General features: G+C 32.5%; 2 protein-coding genes and 1 long non-coding RNA gene across 7 annotated transcripts; 1 reads left to right on the top strand and 2 right to left on the bottom strand.

Annotated features, from left to right (window-relative positions):
• Positions 1 to 4,073: 4,073 nt before the first annotated feature.
• Positions 4,074 to 7,463, bottom strand: LOC145557564 (uncharacterized). The gene is made up of 4 exons (XR_014092306.1): positions 7,325 to 7,463; positions 6,706 to 6,761; positions 4,534 to 4,614; positions 4,074 to 4,433 (listed from the first exon to the last, which is right to left on the bottom strand). It is a non-coding gene; the product is annotated as an uncharacterized LOC145557564 (long non-coding RNA).
• On the top strand, positions 6,315 to 7,593 carry LOC145557545 (protein FAR1-RELATED SEQUENCE 5-like). The gene is made up of 2 exons (XM_081618721.1): positions 6,315 to 6,769; positions 6,850 to 7,593. The coding sequence occupies exons 1-2, from the start codon at positions 6,416 to 6,418 to the stop codon at positions 7,591 to 7,593; spliced, it is 1,098 nt and encodes a 365-aa protein (XP_081474847.1). The 5' UTR covers positions 6,315 to 6,415.
• An 883-nt stretch (positions 7,594 to 8,476) lies between these two features.
• On the bottom strand, positions 8,477 to 13,499 carry LOC145557520 (uncharacterized). 5 transcript variants are annotated; one of them, XM_081618700.1, is made up of 10 exons: positions 13,300 to 13,499; positions 13,140 to 13,199; positions 12,071 to 12,368; positions 11,011 to 11,971; positions 10,124 to 10,707; positions 9,857 to 10,031; positions 9,602 to 9,733; positions 9,371 to 9,508; positions 9,065 to 9,256; positions 8,477 to 8,962 (listed from the first exon to the last, which is right to left on the bottom strand). In XM_081618700.1, exons 2-10 carry the CDS (start codon positions 13,183 to 13,185, stop codon positions 8,660 to 8,662), a joined length of 2,829 nt encoding a protein of 942 aa, XP_081474826.1. In that variant the 5' UTR covers positions 13,186 to 13,199; positions 13,300 to 13,499; the 3' UTR covers positions 8,477 to 8,659. The 5 variants fall into 5 exon arrangements, with proteins under 5 accessions (XP_081474826.1, XP_081474836.1, XP_081474821.1 ...); XM_081618710.1 differs by having other exon boundaries at positions 12,071 to 12,350; XM_081618695.1 differs by having other exon boundaries at positions 13,140 to 13,499.
• Positions 13,500 to 13,607: the final 108 nt, after the last annotated feature.

Below are 13,607 nucleotides of genomic sequence, written 5' to 3'. Positions count from 1 at the left end.
GTTGGAGTACTGGTGTCATGGATAAGCTGCAAAAGAGGTTTATCCAAAGCAAATTTTAGTCCATATAAATAGTTAGTTGATTTCAGTTGGAAAATCTCACCCTTGCTCAAATAGATTTCATCTTTTTTTTTCTTTAATTGAGTCAAGAGTCAAATTCCACATTAGGGAAATAGAGTGTTATATGCTCTTATATTAGACTTTATTCTTTCGAGTTATATTTTGGGTAATTAGGAAGTTTGAGTGAACTTCTGTTTAAGAGAAAGATAAGTGAGAAAAAGAAGAGAGAAAGAGAAGAAATTTGCTTAGCCGCTTAGGGCTTTGATTTTGTTGAGGAACTCGAAGTTAGAATCTTTAGTTTATTTGTAATAAGTCTGTTGTCCAATTCTAGTGAAGATTCTTTTCCTAAAATCCCAAGTAGTCGTGGTTTTTCTCTTTGTTTAGGGTCAAAGAGTTTTCCATGTAAAATCTCTCTTGCACTTTCAATTCCTTTAGCTTACTTGTTTTTATTTCCGCAAAAAAGTTTGACAAATCTGTCATACTACAAATCAACCCCCCTTCTTGTAGTATTCATTAAAACAACATAAGATGATGATGCAAGAATTTTGGGTCAAGGGTCGAATAATGGAGTATGGGTCAGGATTAACCTGAGGGAATCCATATTGTATCCACAATTTACATTAGGGGAGCGTTAGAGAGTACATAAACCAATCATAGGCTTCATTGCTCCAATCATCGATTTAACTTTTTAGTTGAGTTTTTCAACATGGTATCAGAGTCATTGTAACATAAAGGTCATAGATTTAAATCTCATCATCTAAAATACTTTTTTTAGGGGATCATCTAAAATACTTTACACTGGGTTTGAGGGGGTTCATGTGGTCATGCCACTTCCAAATTTCAAGTCTACGGGTTCTTATGTGAAGAGAAGACAAATTAGGGAGAAGAAATAGAATATAATGGCTTGTTTATTATTCATCGATAGGTAGAATATTTATACAAAACCTACACTCATAAGATAGGAAATAATATTCCTAAAAGATATAATAACCTAACCATAAATCTAAAGATATATTCTCTGACTAATATGTTTAACATAAATAAAGATAAATAAATTATTCTCCTAATAAGATTAATACGGAAAATATATCACGCGCATATTTTCCGATATCTCATATCTCTAACACCCTCCCACAATCGTAACAGTAGTAACACGAACGTTGCAATTGGAAATTCTTCAATTTGTTGAAGTCGATCGAGTTGCACTACTCTGTTGATGTCGCCTTCAATTTTTTTTCTTCAATGATGAGAACGTTCATCTTTTCGAACTCATCTGTCATCAATCAAACAAGAACGCCATTCTTTTCGAACCTACAAATATAACAAATTTTGGTTTTTCCAGAGCAAAACCGAGCTCCAATCAAATATTGGTTTTTCCAGAGTAAACCACACTCAAATTTAAGCTTTTAATTTAAGCTTTTCATTTTGGTTGATTTGGTCCTCTGACACTACCCATAAGGTCATAAATAATATTACATCATACGTCGGCCTAATCATATGCGGGTATGCCATTAGCAAAATGCCAAAATATACTCTCGCTCGTTATCCCTTTAACACCGTCCATTATGTCCAACTCCATCTTAAAATTGTGGAATACGGACAAGATAGGCTATTACCCTCTACGAGAAGGAATCTCGTTATAACTACGGCGAACGACTCTTTAAATTTATTTTGTTTTCATATGCTTCGTATCCCTTAATGTTATTTTGTGGTTGCAAATATACTTGAAGAAATAGATTTTTGATTTCACAACAAACATGAATAATTTGGACTAATAGATTTTTGATTTCACAACAAACATGAATAATTTGGAGTAATTGTGATTTCTAAATTCTGACGAGAGTACAACGTAAGACTTGGTTGGCAACTTGCAATATTATCATACTGCATGAGTCACTCTATTCAACGTAAATGTTTTTGGTTACACCTGTTTTCATTAGCCGTGTGTGTGGCTTCGTTTCCCAACAACTGACCACAATTTTCGATCACAATACTTAGGGAACCCTTTGTTTTACAGAGAGTACTGACCAAGTACTCCGTATTTTTTATTTGTTGTGAATTTATTTCCCTTTTGCTTATTAATTAGGATATGTATTACACAGTAAAACATATTTGATAATTTTTATTAGAAATTAAAACCACTTTAACATGATTTCACATAACTCTATTTTAAAATATATTATTGTTCTTACAAAAAAAAAAAAAAATGTACGAGTATATATTATTCTATTAATTGTTAAATTAAACTTTAAATGTGATTTTAAAATATAATATTATTTTCGTTCCTTTTTTACATGTCTATTTTTAATATTTATTACTCATATAATAAAGAGAATTACACATGTAAATAAGGGATAGAGGGAGTATAAAGTAAGAGTTAATTCTCTTCACCTTAATTATTTTTAATAAATTAAAATTATTTTTACTAAATAAATTTTAATTTTAATGATAAAAATTTAATTTGTTTAATCTTCTATTTTACTTGTGCTTTAACGTTATTGATTTTTCTTAGGGTTCGTTTGGCATTGTTGTGGTTTTCTGTTTTTTGGTTTTTTGTTCTCTAAAAGTATATGATATGAGTCCCATAATGAATCAAATATTATATAAACTTATTAAAATTATGATAATTATGAAAACTGATAACAGAAAAGTGGAAACTCCTTTTTCTTGTTTCCTGTTTTTGGTTTTTGGTTTTAAAAAAAACAGGAAACTGAAAACCAAAACTGATGCCAAACAAGCCCTTAGTTAATTTTTTTAAAACTTTATATTCCGTATTATGTTTTTTTTAATGTGAAGTGAACATAATTTATATCAGAATTTTAGCTCTAGGTCTATCCCTAAAGGAAAAAGGACTTTTTTTAGTCTTGAATTTCAGGCAGCCCTGCCCAACACTCAAAGTAAGAAACATATCCAATTATCCATAGGGGTTTCCTTTAAAACCATCAACCAAAATAGACAAAATATGTAATAAATGTACTTCGTATAATCGTATGTAGTTCGTCGAACTTGATTACATAATAATTATTTTTATAATAATACCATTATAATTACTGAAATTAAAATAAAAAAAAAAAAAATGCCACGAATGTGAGTCGAGAGCCACAACTTTTCGTTGTAGTTCGTGTAATTCGCATGCATAATAGACAAAAATAATCTACTAAAAAATTTGTCTAGGGAATTTGTCGATCTCAACCAATACTTCAACTTGTATATATTTAGTCCAAAATCGTTCATTTGTTGGCTCATTCATCTTTCTTGTAATCTTGTTACATGCAAATTAAACCCTTCTACTATACGATAAAAAAAAAAAAAAAAAAAACGTACATAAAAAGGCTAGGCTACTACACGCACGCACCACGACCCGATGGTGAAATGAATGAGTGTGACCAAGGCAAGTACATGGACTTAGGTGTGACGACCGCCTCTCAAGACGAGGTTGATGAGATTGGAGTTAGTCGTCATGTACCTGAATCTGAACCGGCTTGGATACTACCATCATCGTCAACCTAGGTTGCACTGATACGGATACGGGGACAAAAACGGATACGGATACGGGTACGGGATACGGCAAAATCAAAATTTCAAAAAACGGGTACGGCTCGGATACGGCAAAAAAATATATATATAATCCATAAAAAAGTTTTGTTTAAAAAAAAAATTAATCCATACAGCACAACTTTAAAATTAGATTTTTCTTTTTTAGTAAACTTTTAAATTATTAGACTTTAATTGAAAAGTACTCCATAATAAGCTATCTAACCAAAAAAATAAATAAAATGCTATACTGTACACTACCATCAGCACATAACTAAAAACTAGGCACTAAATATAAAATAAAAATAAAAAGAAAAGATAAACAATTGTACACAGTCAACAATCTCAACATAGAGTAAAACTAGGAGTACTAATAAAAAGAACAACTCCATTTGCATGTACCCGGTGTACAGTATTTTTACTGTACATCGGGTTTTTCTCACGTGCAACTTCTTTATTGTTTTTTTTTTTTTTTTTTTTTTTTTTTTAAAATAGCTTAATTTAAAATCACGGAATTTTATACCTAAATCAAAAAAACGCAGAACAATGGAGGAGAGAGAAAGTGAGAAAACGCAGAACAATGGAGGAGAGAGAAAGTGAGAAATCGCAAAAATTGCAAAAAACGATCATCAATCGAGGAGAAAAAAGGTTAGAAAACGCAAAAATTGCAGAAATCGATCATCAATAAAGGAGAAAAAAGGTGAGAAAACGCACAAATAGAAGAATTCGATCATCAATCGAGGAGAAAAAAGGTGAGAAAACTTACAAATTGCAGAAATCGATCATCAATGGAGAATTCGACTTTCGATACAACAAAATGCAGCAATCTCATTCACGAATTGCTACAAAAACAGAGGCAAGTTGAGACTGAATTTGAAATCGATTTAAATCGATCGATTATAGAAGAAGAAGAAACTTATTGTTTTGGAGATGAATTCGTACCAATATTCAACCATCCAGACAATGCAGAAGCAATTGATAATGCAGAAGACGCAATACACAATGCTGAAAATCAAGTGGTTCCTGATAAATCAATTGATTCAAATTCAGAACAAACAACCAAAACAAATGCAACTGAAGGTAATTTCTATAAATTTTTGAGATTGTATGCTAAAAAGAACCCTTTGAATACATAATTGTTACCCTTTTTATGCATAAACGTGACCCTATTTATGCCTAAATGTTACCCTCAGATTGAATGCAGAACTTTTGAGATTGCATGCAAAAAGTAACCCTTTGATTGCCTAAATGTTACCCTTTTCATGCTTAAAAGTGACCCTATTTATGCACAAATGTTACACTCAGATTGTATGCAAAAAGTAACCCTTTGAATGTCTAAATGTTACCCTTTTCATGCTTAAAAGTGACCCTATTTATGCACAAATGTTACACTCAAATTGTATGCTGAAAATTCAAGTTGTATGCAGAAAGTATCCCTTTGAATGCCTAAATGTTACCTTTTTCATGCATAAAAGTTACCCTATTTTCACACGAATGCTACCCTTTTTTATGCTGGCTGTGGTTATTATCTGATTTGTTTGTATTAAATAACAGATACAAATCCAATTGATGCTTCTGGTTTAGATCTTAGAGGATCATTTGTTGGTGTGGTAAGAGAAACTTTTGAAGAAATTTTGGAATTGTATGAAAAACATGCTGCTATACTGGGATTTTCAATAAGAAAACATACAACTAGATTCAAACAACACACAAAAATAGTAACTGAGAAAAACTATGTGTGTTCTGCTGAGGGAAAGAGACATTCAGGTCAGAAGAAAACAAAGTTAGTTGAAATGGTTGATGAAGAGGATGTAAATGTAAAAGCAAGAAAGCCAAGACAAGTAGCCATTACAAGATCAAATTGCAAGGCATGCATAAGAGCAAAAGTGAATAAAGAAGGACAGTTTGAGGTGGTGTCTCATGTTATTCAGCATAACCACGAGCTAACAAAGCCACAGTGGCATTATTTGCATCGTTCTGAAAGAAAAATGACAAAGGAAAAAACTGAAGCAATCAAAACAATGAAATCTTCAGGTTTAACTACAATGGACACTTACTATTACATGGCTACAGAGGCTGGAGGAGAACAGAATGTAGGCCATAGTGTTGTAGATCACCTGAATTTCTGCTCAAGGTTAAGAATGGAACAAATTGAGGCTGGAGATGCTCAAACTTTAGTGAACATTTTAAGTCAAGAACAATCAGAGGATCCAAACTTCTTTTTTAGAGTGAAGTTTGACAAAGAAGGAAGAATTTGCAATATCTTTTGGAGAGATTCAATGATGCTAGAAGACTATAGGATATATGGAGATGTTCTTGTCTTTGATACAACATACAGAACCAACAGATATAATCTTATATGTGCTCCATTTGTTGGCATAAATAACCACTGGCATAATTGTATGTTTGCATGTGCTTTTATTGGGGATGAAACAACAGATTCATTTGTGTGGTTATTACAAACCTTCTTCAAAGCTATGGAGGATAGAAAACCAACTTCAATATTCACTGACCAGGACCAAGCAATGGCAAATGCAATTCTGGAGGTAAAAGATTTATATTGACATCTTACAGATTTGAGATCTGACAATAAAGTTTTTCTTTTCACATAAAAGTTACCCTTTTATCTGCATAAAGTTATCCTTTTTAGTGCATAAAGTAACCCTTTTAACAGCATAAAGTGACCCCTTTATTTTCAATGCAGGTGATTCCAAATACAAGGCATAGACTTTGTATATGGCATTTGGAGCAAAATGCCATAACCAGATTTGGAGCTCTTAAAAAAGACAAAGAATTCAAATTTGCATTCAACCAGTGCTTAAAGATGTGTGTGACAGAACAAGAATTCGAAGAAAAGTGGCAGGCAATGTTGCAGAAATATGAGTTGACAGAACACTCTTGGTACAAAAGAGTGTATGAGTTGAAAGACAAATGGTGTCCTGCCCTTAGTAGAGATTTCTTTTCAGCAGGAATCTTATCGTCACAAAGGAGTGAAAGCACTAATCATGCTATAGGATTCAGAGCAAGTAAAACAACTACTTTGACAGAATTTTATACCATATTTAAGAAGACAACCAATCGTTGGAGAAGCACAGAGAAATATGATGAGTTTACCTGTAGCAAGTCAATAGCATTCACTTCATTGCCTCTCTCTGGAATGCTAAAGCATGCTGCACAGGTAAAAAGTTAACTGACAACTACATAAATTACACCTAATATATGGCAATTTAAATGAACCTACATGATTTTGATGTACAGGTTTTCACTTTATCACTCTTTAGAGATTTTGAAGAGGAGTTTGGATACTCTATGGCAACAACTGTTCAGATGTTAGGCAGTAATGAAGAATGCCTACTTTATCAAGTAACACTAGAAGACAAGCCATGGTCTGCACATCAAGTAAACTATATACATGAGAGCCAAACTGTATGGTGCACTTGCAAAAATTTTGAAGCATCTGGATGGTTATGTTATCATTGCATCAGAATTCTACATTTGCATTCAGTAACAAGAATACCAGATAAGTATGTTTCAAAAAGATGGACTAAGTTTGCAAAAACAGAGGCATGGGATAGGTTGAAGAATCAGGATCCTAAACAGCAATATATTCCATGGAGGCAAACAATGATGAGGAAATACTACAATCTAATCTTAAAAAGTCAAGAAAATGAAGACACAAGAGCATTTATGGAAGAAAGCTTCAGAAACAGTCTTAAAATGGTGGAAGACTTACTTGCTATTGCTGCTCAGAAAGAAAGTGCAGAAGCTGCTTCTAACATTCCTGATGTGGCAGACAGCACTCAAAGCAATACTGACGTTTCTTCAGCATCGAGTACAAGCACAAGTGTACCACAAATACTTGATCCTAAAACGGCTGTAACAAAAGGAAGAAGCAAGAGAGCAAAAGGAGGACTTGAAAAAAGCAAGAGAAAAAGAAAACCAGCACTGCCACCTCCAAATTCAGAATTTGGATCAAAAACACCTAACTTACGACTCTTTTAAGATCTTTTTTTGAACATTTTTTTTTTCGAAATTAATATACCTTGTATTATTAAGCTTCAGAAACAGTCTTAAAATGGTGGAAGACTTACTTGCTATTGCTGCTTAGAAAGAAAGTACAGAAGCTGCTTCTAACATTCCTGATGTGGCAGACAGCACTCAAAGCAATACTGATGTTTCTTCAGCATCGAGTACAAGCACAAGTGTACCACAAATACTTGATCCTAAAACGGCTGTAACAAAAGGAAGAAGCAAGAGAGCAAAAGGAGGACTTGAAAAAAGCAAGAGAAAAAGAAAACCAGCACTGCCACCTCCAAATTCAGAATTTGGATCAAAAACACCTAACTTACGACTCTTTTAAGATCTTTTTTTGAACATTTTTTTTTTGAAATTAATATACCTTGTATTGTTAAACTATTTTTCTTTTGTTTTTTTACTCTATGACAAGTTTAATGAAAATGTGATTGACACTTTTATTAGCAGATATTTAATTCTTGGAAACATCAACTTATGTTACCCTTTTCATGAATTAAAGTGACCCTTTTCATGCATAAACGTTATCCTTTATATCCACTAAAAGTTACGCTTTCTGGTAATAAAAGTTACCCCTTTTGTCAATAAAAGTTACCCTTTTCACGCATAAAAGTTACCCTATCTATCCAAAAAAAGTATACCTTATCCTTTCTATCCACTAAATTAACCTTCTCTTTGTTAATAGTTACCCTTTCAAGTAATAAAAGTTACCCCTTTTGTCAATAAAAGTTACCCTTTTCATGCATAAAAGTTACCCTATCTACCCAAAAAAGTATACCTTATCAAATATAAAAAGTAACCCTTTTTATGCCACAAAGTAACCCTTTTTATGCACAAAAGTGACCCCAAAAAACATACACAAGAACCTTTCAAATTACTTAATGTATGCACATACATCAGTATTCCAAAAGAACAAAAAACTAACCACTAAGTTTAATTACATCATTTAACTTGATGTATATGCACAAACATTAAGTTTTTTCATTGTTCAAAAAATGCTCCTAGACCTAATCAACCTTTGCTTCTAACAGTCATTTCACCCTTTAGAAGGAGTGTACTTGTCTGTCTTCTTTTTTGCCCTTTTTCCTTTGGGATTCTCTTCGTCTGCCTCTGCCTTTGCTTCTACTTCAGCTGCCATTATTCTTTCTTCATTATCTTTCTTCTTCTTTGCAGCAATTGCATCCTTTCTTCTCATTTCAATTTCTTGGCAATAAGCAGGATCTTTCTTCTTCTCATTGAACTTCTCTAATTCTGACAACACATCATTCCTAGATTCATTCAAATCACACAGCACCAGTGTCGTACAAATCTCACCTCGCAGAAATTTTCTCCCAATAATCTCACAACAGAAAAAAAAAAAAAAAAAAAAAAACTTATCAATATGTAATTAATAAAAGCATTAGAAAGGGAAAAAATACATACAAAATAGATGAATAATTACTGTTTTGAGTTCATTTAATTTGAACGATTCGCCAACAAAATGGAGCATGTGATACATAACAAACACCCCACAGTCCAAATTGTCAACTTTTTCTTTTCTCCATTCCAACTCAACAATTTGAAACCTATAAGAAGGTAGCTGAACACTCTTTGGATGATTTCTTTTTCCGAGAAAAACACCCATTTGATCACACTGACATAAAATATAAAAGTTTAGAATAAAATAAAACAAGAAAAAAGAAAAAAAAAATTTAAATGGAAACAATAAGTAAACAGAAACATAACAATGAAATCAACATAAACATACCAAGTGTGAAGACAATTCTTTGGTATATTCAAGAGCATCATCACGCCAGATGATATTGTCAAGATAATATACCACCTCTTTTGTATGATCAATAACAAACAAAATGTAGTGATTCTCAATAAGAACAGGAAAATATATCTGAAACAGAAAAAATTAAAACACTGATTTAGACAGTTTAACACAAAACAGAACTTTTTTAAAGTTTTGATAGTAATTTATCATGAAATATACCAGTTCAGCATCCATAATATCACATTCAGGATTCTCATAGCTCACCCAACCTTCCCATAAACCGTGCAAATCATTAACAGCTTGTGAAACTTCACCTTTGCCAATGTTTTCACAAACATGCAAGAATGCAAACTATTAAAAGTATGAGAACTTGTTTATATAAAAAGATAATAACTTTAGTGCACATAAAGGGTAACTTTAGTGCACATAAAGGGTAACTTTAGTGCATATAAAAAAAAAAATCAAATTACTTACACTTTGCCTCACACCAAAGAAGAATTTTCGAGGACCAGAATCAAAACATGCCTTCTCGTTCAAATACAGACAGTAGCAATCAATGATGCACCATCTAATTCTAAGTGGAGCTACCAGGGATACCATGTCTTCTCTTGGAATTAAAAAATTCATCCCAATAGTAACAAGATTCTCACTGCAACAATAAAAAATAAGATAAGCATTAAACAAAAAAATAAAGGAAAAAAAACATATAAAATATAATTATTATAAAAAATGACATTTAACTTCCTCATCATTGAATCATCCTTCAGTAAACAATAATCAAGAATTTCCTGATGTAACTTGGGCAATTTCTTGAAAATCCGAGCATTAGACCTCAAAAACAGAGTAAGAAAAGGAACATCCACACCTACTGGCCCACAGTCGAGTGAGCAAAAAGATTTATTGCCTCTGACGATACGTCTAGAAGCATTTGCTACAGAAGGCCCAGCATCATCCTCAGACCTATTCATCAAAACACTTTTTCCTTTACCATTGACATCATCCTCAGACCTATTCAAATTCAAATCTTCTTCAGATTCATTATCAGGATCATCATTGTTATGACATTCAGGTTCATAAAAATCACGAAACATTTCATGAATAGACTTCATCTTGTTACACTCCTCAATTAAACCATCTAAAAGCTTCAGGTAATGAGGATCAGAAAGTAACTGTTGTGTTTGAGAAAATACAACAGGATCATCAGAGGATAATGATTCAGTTCTGCGAGAAGCAATCATATCACTCAAGGTTTGAAAACCCTGTGACTGAACCAACAATAATACATCCATATTTCTTTTGACCAAAAGAAATGTTTCATGAACAGCCTGCAAACATATGAACCAATAAGAAACTATACAAATGTAAAAAATAAAAATAAAAAACAAATGAAAATTCATGATATATGCATAAAGTTACCCTTTTAAATGCATAAAGTTACCCTTTATTATGCATAAAGTTACCCTTTAAAATGCATAAAGTAACCCTTATAACTGAATATTTAGGGTAACTTTAGTGCACAAAAAGGGTAACTTTAGTGCACAAAAAGGGTAACTTTAGTGCACAAAAAGGGTAACTTTAGTGCATATAAAGAGATAATAACTAAATAAAAAAAAAAAAAGAGCACTTACATCAGTTGAAATTTCTTTAATTTCATCATCAGTCATCACACTTTCTGGAAGATCAAATGCAAGAATGCGGCCACTTCTACCACTTGTAGAAGCCCCTTGACCACAAGTTTGCTTAACAACAGGAGTTATAGGATCCCTAACTTCAGGCTGTGAAACGGGATATGTAAGGGTATCCAATGGTCCCTGCCCAAAATCACCAGCTTTAATCTCCAAATTGATCCGCTTCTTAATCTTCGCATCAGTCCAATGTTGAATCAAAGGAAGGGTACTACTTTCCTTTTCTCCTTGGAAATTTAATCGATGAAAATACATAATTTGCAAAGCTAGCAAACAACCACTTACATTTTGAGCATTTTCATCATTCTTATAATTCACAACAGCCTTCTTTAATTTTTTCAAAACATATGAACACCAATCAAATGTTTTGATTTCATCAACATTTTCCACAGCCTTCAGCAACTTCAATGAAACAGTCCTATTAGTAGTAGGAGCTAAGAAGCTAGACATAGCATGTAGCACAAAACATCTCTTGAATTCTTCACCACCATCATCCAAATCAACCATCCTAGACTCCACTTTTGACAAATGTAGAGGTTGCTTCTCAGTAAGACCATAATCATGTCTCCATGACTGAATGATACGTTTATCTACACTACCTTCTTCAGGATTCTTCTGAAGTTCAGGAACAGCAATCTCACTCATAGGCAAGCCAAAGACATCACATATATCATTTTTAGTAACTACAAACTCTTTACCAGCAGCAATAGTGAACATGCAGCTACCTCCATTAAAGTGTTCAACCAGCCAATGTAGCATTTGACGATTCAAAGTTTTCAATTTCAGATGTAATAAACCACCAAAACCTATTTCTTCAACAGCTTTTTGTTGATTAGGACTAAAATTACTCATCATTAATTCCAATGTGTGTGGTCTGCACCTTGCAATCAAGGGTCTTTTTTCCCTAAATAATAATAATATAAGTAAAACAATATCAGAATCAGAATCAGAATCATGATATATATGATTAAAAAAATACAAAACAAAAAACATTTATACTTACACAACAGTATCAGAATCAGAATCAGAAACTACTTGCAATTCAGCATCTGCTTTGGCCTTCTTAGATACAATTTTAGACTTCTTAGGAGATGCTTTAACCTTCTGAGACTCTGCTTTGGCCTTCTTAGGAACAGTTTTAGCCTTCACAGTTTTAGCCTTCACAATGTTAGACTTCCCAGTTTTAGACTCTGTTTTGTCCTTCTCAGGACCTGTCTTGTTCTTTTTAGCAGGCTCTTTACCCATTCCTTTTCCCCTTGAAGGCGATTTATAACGATATCCACCTATTGAACCACCTATATCTAATTAATACAGAGGATAACCATAAATTACAAATTCACAAATTACTCAGGGGAAAATTTAGAATATATGCATAAAAATCCTTTTTACTGCATAAAGTCACCCTTAAAATACAACAAGTAACCCTTTTAAATAAAAAAGTAACCCTTTAACAAGCATAAAGTGACCCTTTTAACTATATAAAGTGACCCTTTTAACTATATAAAGTGACCCTTTTCACTGCATAAAGTCACCCTTTAAACTACAACAAGTAACCCTTTTAAATACAAACGTGACCCTTTTGACAGAATAAAGTGACCCTTTTCACAGCATAAAGTGACCCTTTTCAAAGCATAAAATAACCTTTGTCATGCATATAAATAACAATGTATATATTACTCACACACAATGCACAATGCACATATTACTGGTACTCAAACACATATACACAAACACAATGCAGATATGCATACTATTCTCATAATCTAACTAAAACCTAACATCAAAACTTGAAGAATAATGAATAAAACTTCTGAAAACAAACATGCAAAATTTGTTTAACATGTAACAACACCACAACACATATATATCAAATTTTGAACCAATTATCACAATGAACAATAAAATAAAGCAAAATTAAACATAATAACTTCAAAATTAAAATTCAATTATCATAATATGCATAATAAATCAACAGAAAACAATAAAAAATAACATGCACTACTAATTCGACATATATAAGCGAAAATTCAATTGAAAATTCGAAAAAATGATGAAAAATTAAACAAACACACCTTCTTCAGCATCTACAGCCTTCTTTGTAATCTTCTTCTTCACCATTGCTGAAACTAACACTACAAAAAACGAAAACAAAATCAAAATCAAAAAACCTAAAAATCGAAGAACCAAAACAATTTAAACTAACAAAAATCTCAAAAAAATAAGTAAACTAACCACAATTAAGCGATAAACAACTTCACAAGTGAAAGAAAAGTGAGAAAAAGCTCGAAAAAGCTCGAAAAGCAACAATGGAGGAGAGAGAAATCGCAGTTAACTGGTTTTTAGAGAGAGAAAAACGAGGAGAGAGAAAGCGTGAATGAGTGAATGAAGGAGAAAATCAAGGAGAGAGAAAGTTCTTTTTCTTTAATTTTGGAAAGCACGTGCCTTAAAATCCGCAGGACAGTTTTTTTGTCCTTAAAATCCGCCATTCAATATCATTATTGAACACCCGCTTTTTTTAAAAATTAGAAAAGATAAAAAGG

Source organism: Chenopodium album, chromosome 1 (genome assembly GCF_948465745.1).
Source record: "Chenopodium album chromosome 1, dcCheAlbu1.1, whole genome shotgun sequence".
NCBI lineage: Eukaryota > Viridiplantae > Streptophyta > Magnoliopsida > Caryophyllales > Amaranthaceae > Chenopodium > Chenopodium album.
Note: the sequence above shows the minus strand (reverse complement) of the source record. Positions and strands in the feature narration are given on the sequence as shown.